This window comes from Heterocephalus glaber, unplaced genomic scaffold (genome assembly GCF_053883595.1).
Source record: "Heterocephalus glaber isolate CG9 unplaced genomic scaffold, H.glaber_assembly_v1.0 deba00001687, whole genome shotgun sequence".
NCBI classification, from domain to species: Eukaryota; Metazoa; Chordata; class Mammalia; order Rodentia; family Bathyergidae; genus Heterocephalus; species Heterocephalus glaber.
This window is the reverse complement of record NW_028258412.1, coordinates 3,145,002-3,160,304: the sequence shown is the minus strand read 5'-3', so window position 1 is coordinate 3,160,304 and position 15,303 is coordinate 3,145,002. Positions and strand designations below refer to the sequence as shown.

General features: G+C 50.6%; 1 protein-coding gene across 1 annotated transcript; it reads left to right on the top strand.

Moving 5' to 3' along the window:
* The first annotated feature begins 1,358 nt into the window (after nt 1-1,358).
* On the top strand, nt 1,359-13,845 carry Crybb1 (crystallin beta B1). Its single transcript, XM_004843357.2, has 5 exons — nt 1,359-1,544; nt 3,929-4,047; nt 7,243-7,375; nt 11,163-11,305; nt 13,583-13,845. Exons 1-5 carry the CDS (start codon nt 1,359-1,361, stop codon nt 13,764-13,766), a joined length of 765 nt encoding a protein of 254 aa, XP_004843414.1. The 3' UTR covers nt 13,767-13,845.
* The last annotated feature ends 1,458 nt before the right edge of the window (nt 13,846-15,303 follow it).

Below are 15,303 nucleotides of genomic sequence, written 5' to 3'. Positions count from 1 at the left end.
TGGAATTAGACAGTGAAAGACAGGCAGGGAGAGAGAGAAGAGAAAGAAGAGGAAGGAGGAGGAGGAAGAGGAGGAGGAGGAGGGATGGAAAGAGTGAAAACGGGTCTAGGGAAGCATGAGTCTGTACTACTCCCATGGCAGTGTTGCACAGAACGGGGTCAGGGTTGGCCAGAAGCCCCGGATGTGGCCCAGATGTCTGGCCCGCCTTGGTGCCAGAGGACTCCAGAGTGGCCACAGCCTTGCTCAGGGAGGCTGGTGGAAGAATCTACTCTCCCCAACTAGAGAGGGAAAGTTGGGAATCACCTGGAACTTTTGCTGTCAGGGGGCCTCCAATTATCTACAAATTGGGATCATTTATTTTCTTCTGGAGACAAAATCAAGGCATCTGTCACACACTCAGAAGTTTATGTCCCCAAGGCAGTGGGGAACCACTGGAAATGACCAAAGCCCTCTCCACCCAATGCCTACACAGCCACAGTGCTTGTTTTAGAGTCCTGGATATGAGCTGAAACCATCCTCAGGGGTTCTCCTGCATGCCCGAGGCCCAGGCCTGTGTTTGCTCCCACGTTCCTGTCCCCAGAGGATGCCAGAGGCAGCCACCTGGGTATGAGAGTGTGGACATGCAGCGTTTAGTCTCTGAACAGATGTCAGATGAGATGCTCCTGTATGCCAGGCACCAAGCCAAGCACTGAGGAGAGAGGGGTGAACAGATCGAGATTAAATGCCAGGCAGAGCATCTGATACCCACCCACCTGGGTCCATGTGCTGGAAACTGGAGTTGAAAATGGATGCCTCCTGCTGAGTGGTCCAGGCAGGGTACCTCTCTCCCCCAGTCTCAGAAGGCTCGGCTCAGGCAGGGGTCACAGCGACCCCATCATTCCTCTGGCTTATAGGCAGGGCAAGATGGGTGGAGTTAGGTTCCTGATGGTCCCTGGCGTGCCTAAGGCCTCCCAAATGTGGCTCCTCACTGTTCTACATCTGATGAGGCAAACCAAGGTTGCAAATACAAGTAAGTGAGATGTTGGTCAAGAGCTGCAGGAGACTGGGGAAGGCACATGAGGGAAAAGGGGAGGAGGAAAGCATGACTAGCCTAGCGGAAGGCACAGCGCAGTCAGAGTAGGCCTGGCAGAAGATATCTAAGGGGTCAGTGGACTCGGATGGGAAATTCTTGGCTGGGAAGCAGAGATAGAGCAAAAACACTTCCAGCCGTATACTTCCAAAGAAAAAGAGAGGAAATGAGTTTGAGGAGCTTGGAAACACAGGGTGAAGGGGGCATGAAAGCGGGGTGCAGCTTGCAGGTGCCACCCCTAAATTCACTAAGGCCAGAGGTTTCTCTACTCGCTCTGCAGGAAGGAACCATGTCTCAGGCTGCAAAGGCCTCAGCCACAGTGGCAGTGAACCCGGGGCCCAATGCCAAGAGCAAGGGGGCCCCACCCTCAGGACCAGCCCAGGGGCCCAGCCCTGCCCTGGCCCCAGCATCCGTGCCCGTACCCAGCGCCAAGGTGGGGGACCTGCCACCCAGGAGCTACCGGGGAAGGATCTGGGTGTGGGGTAGCTTGACTGGGCCCCTTTCCTCCCCATCCCTCCTTCCCTTCTTCGCCTCCTTCTCCTCCTCCTCTCCCTCTTCCTCCTCTTCTTCTTCCTCCTCCTCCTCGCTTCTCCCTACCTCTTTCCTTCCCACCTCTTCCTTCTCCTCTTCTGCCAAATTTCTCTCCTCCTCCCCTGATCCTCCATCTTCCCATCCTTTCCTTCCTCTGCCTCTTTTTCTCCTCCTTGGCTTCTTTCCCTCCCTTCCTTCCCAGACACACCTGTGCCCAGCCAGTCGGGAGCCCAAGAAAATGGTCAGGGGTCTCAACACACCTGATATGAAGGAGCCCTTTCCGGAGTTGGGAAATGAAACCAAAACACGGCACTTAGCCACTGAACAAGCAATAAAGGGACAGCTCGAGAAGGCCTGCAGAGGATGTGTTAAAGCCAGAAGCAGGGAAAGAAGAGGAAGTGGGCAGGCTCAGCTGCAGGTGCCCCCTGTCTCAGAGGCAGGGCCAGGGCAGCAGGCTGGCCTCACACCCTCCTGGAAACTGCTCCGAGCATCCAGGCTGGAAAGGCCCTGGAGAGCAAGGCACCTGCCCCCAGGGTCTTGATTTGGTCTGGTTTTACCCTCAGTGCAGACTTGGCCACCTTCCCCATGCGTGGCATGTTCCCACATGGTCCACTCAAGGCGGGCTGCTTTCATTTCTGTAGTTTTATTTGAGAAGTCATTTTAACAATGCAACCAGCACCTGCAAACACACTATCCATATAAAACCCAGCACTCACCTTGGTGGGACAGTGCACACCTGTATTAGAGCTACTCTGGAGGCTGAGGCAGGAAGAGGATCTCAAGTTAAATGCTAGCCTGGCCAATTAGCAAGACCCTGTCTCAAAATAAAAATTAAAAAGTGCTGAGGATATAGCTCCTCAGTAGAGTGCTTGCCTCATATGCATGAGGCTCTGGGTGCCATCCTCAGTACGGGGGGGGGGGGCAGGGGAAGAGAAAGGGAGAGAGCACACCCAGGACTTGGTAAAAATCCTCTACTGGACCCTAAGCTTCCAGACAACTGCCAGTCTCTCCTCCTGTGTTCATTACGTGCTTGCTATATATTTCTATGGTGCTGTACACTGTTCCTTTAAAAGTAGACTTGTTTTTAGCCTATTGAAATGCTGAGTGTGCTTATTCTGCGTTTTTTCCCATCACTGACTACGTGATTCTGAATGCGCCTCCATCTAGGTGAGCATTTCAGGAGTCATTTGTTCTGGCTGCTGTGTCTGTGACGGTTCAGAGCAGGTCGTCACTCTCCTGCTGAGGATCTCTCCTCTGGGTGGTGGCACAGTGTGCCTGGGGTATTCATTCTTTTGTTGTTTTGAGAGAGGTCTCACTATGTTATCCAAGCTGTCCGACTCCTGGGCTCATGGGATCATCCCACTTCAGCCTCCCAAGTAGCTGGGGCAACAGGTGCAGGCCATGGCACCTGTTGGCTGGGACAATCATGTTTCAGTCCCCAGCTCTCACACAGGAGCCTCTCCAGTGGACCAGCATAGAAGTGGAAGTGCCTGGTGTAGGCAATGGGAGCCTCCTTTCTACAGCAAGAAACCCGAGGCTCCAAGAGAGCAAGCAGGTGCCTCAGTTCAAGTGAACCTCCATGTTTTCCCGACTTGGGACAGCAAGAGGATAAAGAGCCCAATTGCAAGGCTCAGCAGGGTGAGGCTGGCTGAGTCGTCAGAGAAGACTACCAAGCATTTCCTATATCTGAGGCTGCAGACACACACTCAGAGGGGCCCAGACCCTGGAGAACCCTTACTTCAGAGGGGCTGAAGAAAGGGGAGAAGGGCGGAGAGAGACAAAGACTGAGAGGAATGGGAAGAGGGAGAAAGAGAAGCCTGAAACTGCAGAAGAGACTCTGTAATGTTGTCACTTAGGCTGTAATCGGGTGAGCAAGTAGGGGCTCACAGTCAAGACCCAACACAGGGCTGGCTGGAGGAGGAGAAATCTGGGAAGGGTTCCAGGAGGTGACATCTGAGTCTCGAATCAAAGCAGAACCATGGCTTCTAGTCCAGAACATGAGTTAGGGAACAAGTGCAGCAGTGAGGGCCCCAGGACTGGGGTGTGTGGCAGCGAGGGTCTTCCAGAAATAGCACAGAGACAGGAAAGGCCTGGGAGGGAGACCCACCCCTATGTTCCTGAGGATGGTGCAGCCCTGAAGCTCAGTAGTCAGGAGGCAGAAAGACACGATCCTTCCACAAACTGTGGCTCATATGACCCGCACCCCTGTGTGGATGGGGACAAATGCGTAAGGAATTCTGACCTGGGTTCAGCTTGTTTAGACCTCAGGGGCACAGAACTGGGTTGTGTCCCTCACTCTGCAGCCTCCTGGGGGCTTCTCTCCTGTAGCTGGTGGTCTCTGAGCAGGAAAACCTCCAAGGCCGGCGCGTGGAGTTCTCGAGAGAGTGCCCGAACCTGGGAGACCACAGCTTCGACCGAGTGCACAGCCTCATCGTCACTTGTGGACCGTGAGTGTGGCTCTGGGCAACCCTCTGGCCATGATAACTCAACAATGGTAGCAAAGCATTCAGCAGGTGCCTTCTCTTTGCCTGGATGGTGTAGCGGTGCCTCTCTTATTCCCAATCCGGACCACAAACCTGAGAGGGAAGTATGATCATCCTTCCAATCTCACAGATGGGGAGACTGAGGCTCAGGGCAGTGGCCCCATTCATGAAGGTCACACTGACAATGAGCCATGGTTTTAGGCTGCAGGAAAATGCCACTCCTGGTATAGAAGGAATCTTAGCCCATTGCTGAGGGCAGGGAGAAGCCAAAGAGCCACATGTCCATTTGCTGACCCTCTCCTGTGCATCGTGTGGCCCTAGAGCATGCAGAAGGAATCAGGCATCAGGGCTTCCCCTGGCGATTGCACCATGCTATTTGAGGAAAGGGCTGTTCTTATCCTCATTTAACAGGTGGGGAAACTGAGGCTCTGCAGGGTTCAGACAGGTGGCCACCGTCACCCAGTGTAAGCAGCTGAACCTGAATTTGGTTCAGGTTGGCTGATTTCATTCCCAGCATTCTTAAGCACCAGTCCTCACTGACTGGCCCGAATCTGGACATCTCTTGGCATTTGTGGTCCCCACAGAAAATAGAAGTCCTTGTCCCTCAGACAGACCAGCTGTCCCCCTTGGGCCTCTGTGAGCAGAGGTCAGGGCCCCGGGCCAGTCCAGGACAAAACTTGCCCTGGTTTCCTCCCCACAAAGCCCCCAGGGACATGATCAGCCTGCATTCTGGGCCTCTTGGGCAAATCGCAGAGATGGGATGAGCTTGAGGCTTTGAAGTCAGACGAGTTTGGGTTGAGTTCCGACTCCCTGTTTGCCTGGCTCTGTCTCCAGGCCTCGGTTTCCTCTTCTCTGGAATGGGGAGAAGCACAGTCCCTACTCACCCACACAGGATTATTCAAGGTCTGTAGGAGGTAATGCAGAATGGAGCTGGCATTTTGTGGGCAGCCACACATAGCAGGTGCCCAACATGCCATCACTCTGTGAGTATAGACAAGGCACCCTGGTCCAGGGGCCACTGTGCCTCCTGTCCCACCCCACCCCTGGTGTGGTTAACACCACTTCAGCCCCGCCCACAGTCCCCAAGCCCAGCTGGGAACAGAAACTGCCGGATGTGGCCAGCCTGGGGTTTCATGCTGTTTTTGGTGCTGGTGACTCAAACTCAGACTGTTTTTCCTTGGAGACACAGATGCAGCTGGTCTTTCTATGTGCACACAAAGCAGGTAAAAACAGACTTGTGGTCCAGGGCCTGGGGCTGGGTCCAGGCCAGCAGGGCTGTAGGGAGAAAGGATGAAGAGGAGGCGAAGTGGGGGGAGGTACCTGCAACACAGGGTGGGAGACATGGCTGCCTGAGCCCTGGAAGACCTCCTCCTGACACCTGACACAACTGCGAGAACTTAGTCTAGGAACTTCGCCCCCCTGAACCTCAGTTTCCATGTCTGTAAATTCAGAGTCCTGCTCTTTCCCTCTTCTCACATGCAAGCTCCACAGATTCATAGAAGAGGAGAAAGGCATTGAGAGAAATATGTCAAATCCCTCCCTCTTGTCTCAGGCCCTCAAAACCTCCTGAAGAAGACAGAGGAGGTTTGGGGAAGGCTGAGTAGGGTAGTAAGTCCAAATCAGTCTTAGTGAGCTTCAGTGACTGTCTGAAGTCACAGGGCAAATAGTGAGTCAGGTCTGTTGGCTTCCAGAGTCTGTGTGCTTAACACCTACACTCTTCTACCTTCCAAGATGCGCCCCCACACTCATGCATCTCTCTACCCATACATTCATCATCCATCCACTTCCCCATCCATCCATCCATCCAGACATCCATCCACCCAGCCATCTCCCCATCTATCTATCTGCCATCCACGCATCCATCCATTCATCTACCTGTCCTTCTACCATCCATCCATCCATCAGTCCTCCAGACTCCAGACCAGGCAGAACTGAGGCAGATTCAGCTCTATTTCAAAACAGTAAGTCCACATTTTCAAGTCTGTCCCTCAAGTGTGGTAGATGCATCCCTCAGACAAAGGCCTGAGACTCCTGGGATGCATTTTGTCTCAGTCCATGACTCTGTCTCATCACTGTCATTTCTGGGGAGAGGATAGTCCCTAGGAATATGATGCTACATGGGTGTCCCCTTGGCACTTTCTTGCTTCCTAAGAACTCCTGAACTCATGGACAGCACAGGCCCAGGGCCCCTTAGTTGACCTTCTCCTCCATAGAATGAGGACCATCCTTTCTCCCTAGAACCCCCAGGCCTTCCAACCTCCATCTTTAATCCAGCTGCATTGGGAATGTCAGGAAAAGCCTCATTTGATTTCAGATTCCTAATTTGTCCTTGTTAAAGACCAAACACTTTCATTTGCACTATCATATCATATTGATTCATACAGGTATCTGAGATTTAGATAGTATACTCATTCCCTCCCACCATCCCATACCTGGCCCTGAGTATCTCCTAGATGCCAAGCCAGTCTTTACCAAACTTGTGTCAGTTTTTCTCTTACCGTGTGCCTCTGGAATTATTGGCTATTTAATAGATTTTATTTTAAATTGTTCATTTAAAACTCAAGCGTATATATTTTGAATATATATATTTAAAAATAACCTTTGCATTGCTTTTTTTATAAACAGAAAGCTAGTATCACTTGTTTTAAGTCAAATGTTTCCATAAAAAACAGTAAACACAAAGTCAGTGGTATTATACTGCTGCCTGCCCAAGGCTCTGAGTTGGGGCCTGCTCTTCCACTATTATAAAAAGAGAGATTAGTAAACGTTAACGACACTTTAGCTATAATCAGGCTTAACAGAAAATGCCTGAGTTATTTGGCCCTAGATTCTTGAAGTACTCACAGCCTGTGTGAATCCTACATTTGCAGATAATTATACACATTATTTCATGTAATCTTTCACCAACTTCAAGAAAATAAGTGTATTAGTGCACATGAGAAAAGTAAGGGTCAGAGAGGCGAAGCCACTTGCCCATAGTCATACAGCTGGTATGGGCACAGCCTAGAAGCAAGCCCAGATATGTTAGGCCCACTTTGGACCGTGCTGGCCTCAGGCCTGCTTTGCAAAGGGAGACAGGAATACAAGCAGGGAGAGGAGCATCTACTAATGCTTTTTCTCCTCTCTGCCTCTGCCCCTCCGGGTCCTTCTCTCATCCAGCTGGGTCGCCTTTGAGCAGTCCAGCTTCCGAGGGGAGATGTTCGTCCTGGAGAAGGGCGAGTACCCTCGCTGGGACACCTGGTCAAGCAGCTACCGCAGTGACCGGCTCATGTCCTTCCGACCTGTGAGGATGGTGAGTGGCTCTGGAGCAGGTGCTTTGGAGTCAGTTATGCAAGGCAGGATGGATCCAAAGTCTGACGTCTGACCGTGGGCCAGGGAAAGGAAGAGGGAATAGGGCAGGGAGGTGGGGGACCTGTGGGTTGTCAAGGAGCAGGAGGGTCTTGTGCTCGTGGATCCAGCAAGCATCCAACCCACTAGATCTGTACCCAGCCCAAGCTGGGGATCCTGGGCAGTTACAAACAGAAACCAGGTGATCTCCATTCCCTCTGCTATGGAGGTCAGACCCACCTTCCAGCTGTCAGAGCTAGAAATTCCAGGGACTTCCTTGACTCTCTTTGCAAGGTGTTTCAAGTTCCTGAGTACACATTATGTCCTCTTGGAGTGGTTTTAAAACCCAATATCCAAGCTGGGCCTGGTGGCGTACGCCTGTAATCCCACCACTAAAGAGGTCGAGGCAGGAGGATCACAGCGAGATCGAGGCCAGCCTGGACTACACAGTGAATTCCAGCCCAGCCTGAACTACATAGCAAGGCCCTGTCTCAAAAATCAAAAAACCCCAATGTCCATGCAAATCACCAAACATGCAGGTTGAAACTTACGCAGTGGCTAGAAGGGGAGGCTGTGAGGAGGCAGCTGGAACCTCTGGATAATAAGACAGTACACTGAATTAGCATCATAATACTGAAGTCAGCATAAAGAAGAATCAGTCTAGATAAATGCAGGTATCCCCATGTGCTTCAATGTTTTCAGAATTATGAGTCGTGAGCCAACTACCTCTAACTCACCAATGCTAGCCCCTGATGGAACCCAATATTTGTCTCCCACTATGGGAATATCCATAAGGAATTATTATGAATGTCCATTTGAAGGGGTCAGGTACCAACAAGCAGCTGCTTTGACATCACCAAGCTTCTCTTAATGGATTAGACAACCAGAGTATTGCCAGTGCTTTTCTCAGAATTTGAGACTGAATTACTGTTTGTAAGAATTCATAGGTTTGCTTTGTGTGGTGGCACATGCCTGTGATCCCAGCACTTGGGAGACTGAGGCAGGAGGATCACCATGAGTTCAAGGTCAGCCTGGGCTACATAGTGAGACTCTGTCTCCAAAAAAAAAAAGAATTCATAGGTTTATCTCTCAATCCTCTAATGGCCTCTCTATGACCATCTAAGTTAAGGCAGCTTATTGGAGGGAAATGCCTTAGCTAAAGCACTTCTGGTAACTCCTAGAACAGTGGTGGTGAACCTATGGCAAGCGTGTTATTGTGTTTTTCTTTTAAGTCAAAAGATGTTAATGTAGAACTGTTCTTTCTAAACTAAAATCTCAGTGTTCAGGTTTAATTGCAGTGTTGGCACTTTGCGATAAATAAGTGGGTTCTAGGTTGCAGTTTGGTCCCTGGTCTCTAAAAGGTTTGCCATCACTATTCTAGATCTATGCTGTCCAATATACTGGGCACGAGCTACAAGTGGCTGAATTTGAATTCAGTGGCTAATGAATTTGAATTTTGGCTACTCTAAGTGGCGATGCTCTGTAAGTATGAAATACACACCTGTTCTGAAAGTACAGAAAAAACTGATGTAAAATCTCATGTTAATATTTTTATAATGGTGCTAGGCATGGTGGTGCATGCCTGTAATCCCAGCACTCTGACTAATGCAAGAAGATTGCATATTTGAGCCCAACCTGGGGAACTTAGTAATTTAGCAAGATCCTGTCTCAAAATTAAAGATAAAAAAGGGCTGGGCATGTAGCTCAGTATGCAGGCCATTGATTCAATCCTCAGTGCTCCAAAAAAATTATTATTATTGGTTACATATTAGAATTATAATATTTTAGACAGCTCTGGAAGGTTGGGAACCACTGGCCACGTGAAGGGTGGTAGAAAACCCTTCCGGGAACAGTGTATGCAAAGAACCCAAAGCATGGACAAACTGGGGAGTGGCTGCAGCAGAGGGAGTGGAGGGGAGAGGGGTGCAAGAGTGGAGGGAGCATCGGCCGAAGCTTGGTCCTGCAGGGCGTCACAGGCCACGGTGAGGAGTTTGGTCTTGGCCCCACCAGCAGCAAGGAGCCATGGACTGGCTTAACCTTCCCAAGACTTCAGCAGTAAGAAGTAAAGGCTGTTACTAATTAAGAGGTTAGTGTGAACTGGCAGTCATACCAAGGGCATTTTTCCCAGCATGCAAAGGTGCCTGGTGTTTGGATCCCCCCTCACACCACACTTACCTTCTTACATCCTGGCCACACTGATGCATACTTTTCAACACACCCACCATGCACCTTCAAACCTGGCAACCTTTGCCTGTACCTTCTCTTCTACTCATTGCCTTCCTTCACCCTCCCTCTCTTCTCTGCCATGTACACTTCTATTTAACCTCCAAAGCCCTTGTCAAATATCCCTTCTCCCATGGAACCTTCCCTGATCTACTTTCCTTCCCTCTGGAAGAATTAGCTGACTCTTGCTTCATCTACAACCTTCTTCTGGAGTCTTTCATAGACAGATGCACTTACATCTGGCCCCCTACTTCTCAGTGGTGAATAATTGTAGGCGATCATACCAACCATTCATTAAGCACCTACTGTATACTATGTGCTGGGGGCCAGGGATTTAATTCAGTGGTTCCGGTGCCTGCCTCAAAAGCACAAGGTCCCAAGTTCAATCCCCAGTACCCACCCCCTCAAAAAGAGAGATCTATGTATACTGTGTGCTTTCCTGCATTTCATGGAATCCCACAACAGTCCTAGGGGGCAGAGGTTTTCATAACACTTACATTAAGGACAAGGAAGCTGGGGCTCCGAAGTGGAAAATGAAGGGCAAAGGTCACACAGCTGCTCAGTGATAGGGCTGGGAATCAGACTTAGCCTGGTGGACCCCAGAGATGCTTGGGGTTGGCCTTGCTCTGATTCGCTAGCTGGGCCATCCCTGGGCACTTCATCCCTGAGCCTGTAGCAGTTTGTGATTCCTTTGGAAAAGGTGTGATCCCTGCCCTCAGAAATAACAGGCCACTTTAAAACTTGAGGCCTGGGGGCTTGCAGCATTAAAACACTATTCTGGGCTGGGCATGCACCTCAGTGGCAGAGCACTTGCCTGTCTCACACAAGGCCAGGGCTTTCATCCCCAGTGCTGGAAAAAAAATCAGCGCAAGCCAGCACTGACTCGAAGCTGGACCTCTCACAGTCACCCCTCAACCGTGAGCTGAGGAATGATTACTCACAATCCCAGGCATGAGGCAACTGTAACCCCATTCTATAGGTGAAAAAAGCGAGGTTCAGAGGGGCAGGGTAAAGTCCCCCAAGGCACCCACAGACAGATGTCAGAGGCAAGATTCCAACCTGGCTCTGTTCCACCGGTGTCTTTCATGACCCCCGGATCTGTTTGTCACTTTACTCCGTTTGTAAGAAGCACTTACAAAAGGCCATTAGATTAAACGGCTGCTAGCACAGGGACACAGATGGGGCTGAGGGGAGTGGGAACCTTTCACTGAAAGGTTCTGCCCTTCACTGGCTATGAAACTTGACCTCTCTGAGCCTCTATGTCCCCGACAATCATCATCATGAAAACAGTTTTGGTCACTCTGGGTGGACAAGCATTGTGCCCAGAGCTGTGTATGGATTAACTCACTTCATCCTCGGGACTGTGTTAAGACCTGGGGGCTTCTGCCCTTTTTCCCAGATGCAGTGGACCCTTCCAGGCCAGGCAGCAGCAATCCTGGCCCAAGCCCGCTCAGCCTCTCCTTCCCACTAAGTCTGTTCTCTCTGTTCCACTCCTGCTTCCTGTTCCTGACACAGCTCTCCTTTCCCAGGACACCCAGGAGCACAAGATCTCCCTGTTTGAAGGGGCCAATTTCAAGGGCAACACCATGGCGATCCAGGAGGATGACGTGCCCAGCCTCTGGGTCTATGGCTTCTGTGACTGCATGGGCAGTGTGAGGGTCTCCAGTGGAAGGTAAGCATCCCTCCTGCCAGGTCCCCAGCTCCTTCCTGGGACACAGACAGCTCACAGGCAGCTGTGCCCTTCTAGGATGTGCCATCAATCAGGTTCCTAGGAAAGACCGGGCTCCTCCCCAGGGTGCCCAGCGCTGGTCTCTGTATTCTGCCAACATAGACTCATCCCTCCAGGGAAGAGAGTCATACCTTGAGGAATTCTGCATCAGTGTAAACAAATCTGGCAATTGGTTCTAAAAAGCCAGCTGCTGGGGAGAATGGTTGCTGCTAAGCCAGGGTGGGACTGAAGGACCCATGTCAGGAGTCAGAGGTGATGTGGATGGATAGGTCCGCATGAGTCTAGAGAAGAGGAATGTGCAGAGAAATCTGGAGCACCTGGAGAAGGAGCAGAGTGGCTTCTGAGAGGCCTTCACCTCCTGCTGTCAACGAGGAGGCTGGGCCCCTCTCTGTCTCAGCATTGAGGCTCCCTCATCTAAAAGGGCCCCGTCTTCTCCCAGTGCCCAGGATTTGAAGCTTTCCAAACACAGCCCATGACCCATATCTGTGAGGACACAGAGAAAGGATGGGTGGCCAAAGGGAGTCACTTTATCCTTCCTCCTGTCTCCAGCCAGCCAGGTACTGCTAGTCTCCTGGGCTTGAGTTAGCCTTCTACACCACCATCCTCGAACTTCCTCTGAGTTCCTAAAGCACTTCTGGAGTGTGGCTTTTTACTTTCTCCACTCCCTTTCCCTGAAACCTGTCTCTCCCTACCGTCCAAGCCACTGGAAGTATACTGAGCCTTGGCAGACAGCCAGGCACTGTGCTAGGCATGCTGTAGGACCCAGAGAGAAAGAAGGTGCAGTCCCTGCCTTTAAGGACGCTACTTCCCCTGGGATAGAGCATCTGAGGATGCCAGCCAGAGATGGCCACATAAGGCTTCCATGCTGGGGGAGGCCAGCAGGGTGGATGTGTCTGGGGCCCAGCTGTTTGTGGGGCTGAAAGTTAATCCAGGCTTGGCAGAGTGAGCAGGGGCCGTGATAGGCCTGGCAGGATGCTGCCAACAGAGGGAGTGAAAAGTCAGGAGTGAACCACTGCCCATAGTGACTGTTTTGAGTGCTTACCAGGGACAGAACACTGTGCCAACCACTGTGAAAGATCAGCTACTGAGTCTCAGACAGCAGAAGAGGCAGGTGCCTAGCATCCCCATTGCACAGTCACCTGACAGTTGGCTACTCATCTACCTAACTCTCCCAGCTGGTCCAGGGCAGAGCTAGGATCGGAACTGCAACACGCATCCCAAAGGCCACACACAGCTCCTCATACACAAAGGAAAGTTTTCTTTTTCTTTCCTTTCTTTTTTTATTTTTATTTTTGCCACTGGAGATTGACTCCAGGCCTTTGCACTGAGCTATAACCCTACCCTTTTTTTTGGAGACAGGGTCTCACTAAGCAGTTTAGGCTGGCCTTGAACTCACAATGTAGCCTCGGCCTCAAAATAGCAATGATCTTCCTGCCTCAGCCTCCCAAGTGCTGGCAGTACAGGCGTGAGCCACCATACCAGGCTGTTTTTTTATTTTGACACAGTCTTTTTTTTTTTTTGGTACTGGGGATCGAACTCGGGTCCTTGGACTTTCAAGGCAGGCACCAGAACCACTGAGCTAAATCCCCGGCCTGACACAGTTTTAATAAGTTACTACATTGTCCAGGCTGGACTTGAACTTCCAATCCTTTTGCCTCAGCCTCCTAGAGAGCTGGCATCACAGACATGTGCCACCGTGCAGGCAGGAACCCATTTTCAAAAACCCTCTTATTTGCCCCAACCCTACTTCACTTATTTGACCCCATTCCTCCCTGATCCCCACAGCAACTCTTTCAGTGGGATATGTGTTCATCCTCCTACCACACACTTAGTAAGCACTCCGGGTGTACTTTTCCATTCAGCCTCCAAAGTCCTCTTCTCTTTGGCAGTACTGGGGAAGGAATCCAGGGTGTTGGGCCTGCTAGGCAAGTGCTTTGCCACAGAGCTATACCCCAGCCCCAAACACTCTTAAAAACAGGTCACTGTGGCCACGCCCGCTGGCTAGAAGAAGAAACTGAGGTCTATCAGAGAGAGGAAATCTTTGTCTTCAAAGCCAGGGCAAAGCGGGGACAGAGAAATCTGTGACCTGAGCCTGGCCCCGGGGGGTAGGAGATGGCAGGAGCCTGCAGGGACAGGTGGAGGACTTCCTGTCCAGGCAGGGTTGGAGGTCCAGCAGCAGGGCTGGCTGACTCTACCCGGTCCTTCTCCCTTTTCTCCCAGCTGGGTCGGCTATCAGTATCCTGGCTACCGTGGATACCAGGACCTCCTGGAGCCTGGCAACTTCTGGCACTGGAACGATTGGGGCGCCTTCCAGCCCCAGATGCAGTCTGTGCGTCGCCTGCATGACAGGCAGTGGCATCGTGAGGGCTGCTTCCCCGTGCTTGCCGCTGAGCCCCCCAAGTGAGCCCATGCATTGCTTCATGCCCTTGCCCACCCGCTGTGCAGCCTCATCACCCTCATCCTTCCCATAAATAAAAGTTCCTAAAGCCACAATGCCTCCTGACTGTGAACAGAAGTGTGCCACAAGGTCCCTCTTCCTTGCTGGGAAGCTGTCGTGGGCTAGAGTGGGTCCTTGATGATGAAAATTAAAACCAACCGAGGCATTCAGCACAAATTTGCAAGAAAAAGCTTCAATTAAAAGGTAAGAGAAAATGAAGGGGAACACAGCTCTGACAATGATTCAGCCAGCCCCCTAACAAAGGAAAGCAACAAAAGATAGGAAATGGGCTTCAATTTCAGAAACTGAAGAGGACAATCAGACTGGCCCATTCGCAAAAGAACAGAGACCAGTTTTATAGGGTGCTGAGGCCACCTGGGGTCCGGTTATCTCAGTCCAGGTTCATAACTCCAGAGGAATCCTCAGGACTTGAAGGCCAATTTGGTTCCCATGAGATGATTGGGGTGGTCTTAGTCATGCGGGGTTCTGCTGGAATCAAGGTGACCCTAGGTTTAGGGTAATGGAGACCTCTGAGTGTATCTGAGAGTCCCCCTAAATCTCTTATCCTGGTGTCATCCATCTTGAAGGGGGGTGAGGTAGGTTAGGTAAATTTGGGTCTAATAAGCCTGATTTTGCCAACTTTTCCTAAGTGATTAACATGCCTATATCCAAAGTTTTAGAGTAATAAAGGATACAACAGGAAAGCCATGCCTTTCTCTGCTTTTAGTGACCTACTGGGCCTCTGTAGGCCCAAGTAAAGAGTTACAGATCTTTGTAAACTCTGCTTTTAAGTCTGACTGCTTCAGAAGGAAACGCAAATTATGCTTTTAGTTAGTCATAGGTGAAGATTGTTTATCCTCTGTCCCTGTGGTGGTCTGTCTCCATGTCAATGTGACTTCCTTGGTCTTAATAGTTACAATAATCAAACCAGCAAACCCTGCCAAGTCCTTTGTATACATTACCCTAGCATATCTTTCAGACTGCTCAAGGAAGTTGGTATTACGATGATTCCCCTTTCACATATGAAGAAATGGAAGCGGAGATGGGAAGTGACTCTCCCAAGGCCGCACAGCTAGCAAATCTAGATTCAAACCCAAGCAGTCTGACCCCAGAGCCTGCACTCTTCAGTGAATCTCTGCTTTCAAATTGCCATCCTTCAAGCCACACTCTCATGACTGCCCTATCTGCCTACCACCTGAATGGCTGTGTACTTTACATTTTTATGTAAATACACTCACGCTGTCTTATGCTTAAATGCATTGATTTGTAAATAAGACTTTATAACACTCAGAAAGTGGAAAATTAGTATCATATACCATAGACAGGAAGTGGTCATGTACACAGATCAAGTATAATTTAAAGAAGGCTGAGTGTTGAATTCTCGGCAACACCCCTGGCTGCTGGAGGATCCGAGTGGGCAGCCTGCTTGCTCTTTGGCTAAGCAGCTGATCAGCAAGCTTTGGAGAAAAGTGTGAAAGACAGGCTTGCTCCTACTAAGATTTGA

What these genes read in the sequence shown, in the direction of transcription:
- Crybb1 (XM_004843357.2), top strand. Translation starts at nt 1,359, where the DNA reads ATGTCTCAGGCTGCAAAGGCCTCAGCCACAGTGGCAGTGAACCCGGGG. An exon ending in GCTACCGGGGAAGGATCTGG is followed by an intron (nt 1,545 to 3,928) that starts GTGTGGGGTAGC and finishes TCTCTCCTGTAG; the next exon opens with CTGGTGGTCTCTGAGCAGGA. An exon ending in GTGAGGGTCTCCAGTGGAAG is followed by an intron (nt 11,306 to 13,582) that starts GTAAGCATCCCT and finishes CTTTTCTCCCAG; the next exon opens with CTGGGTCGGCTATCAGTATC.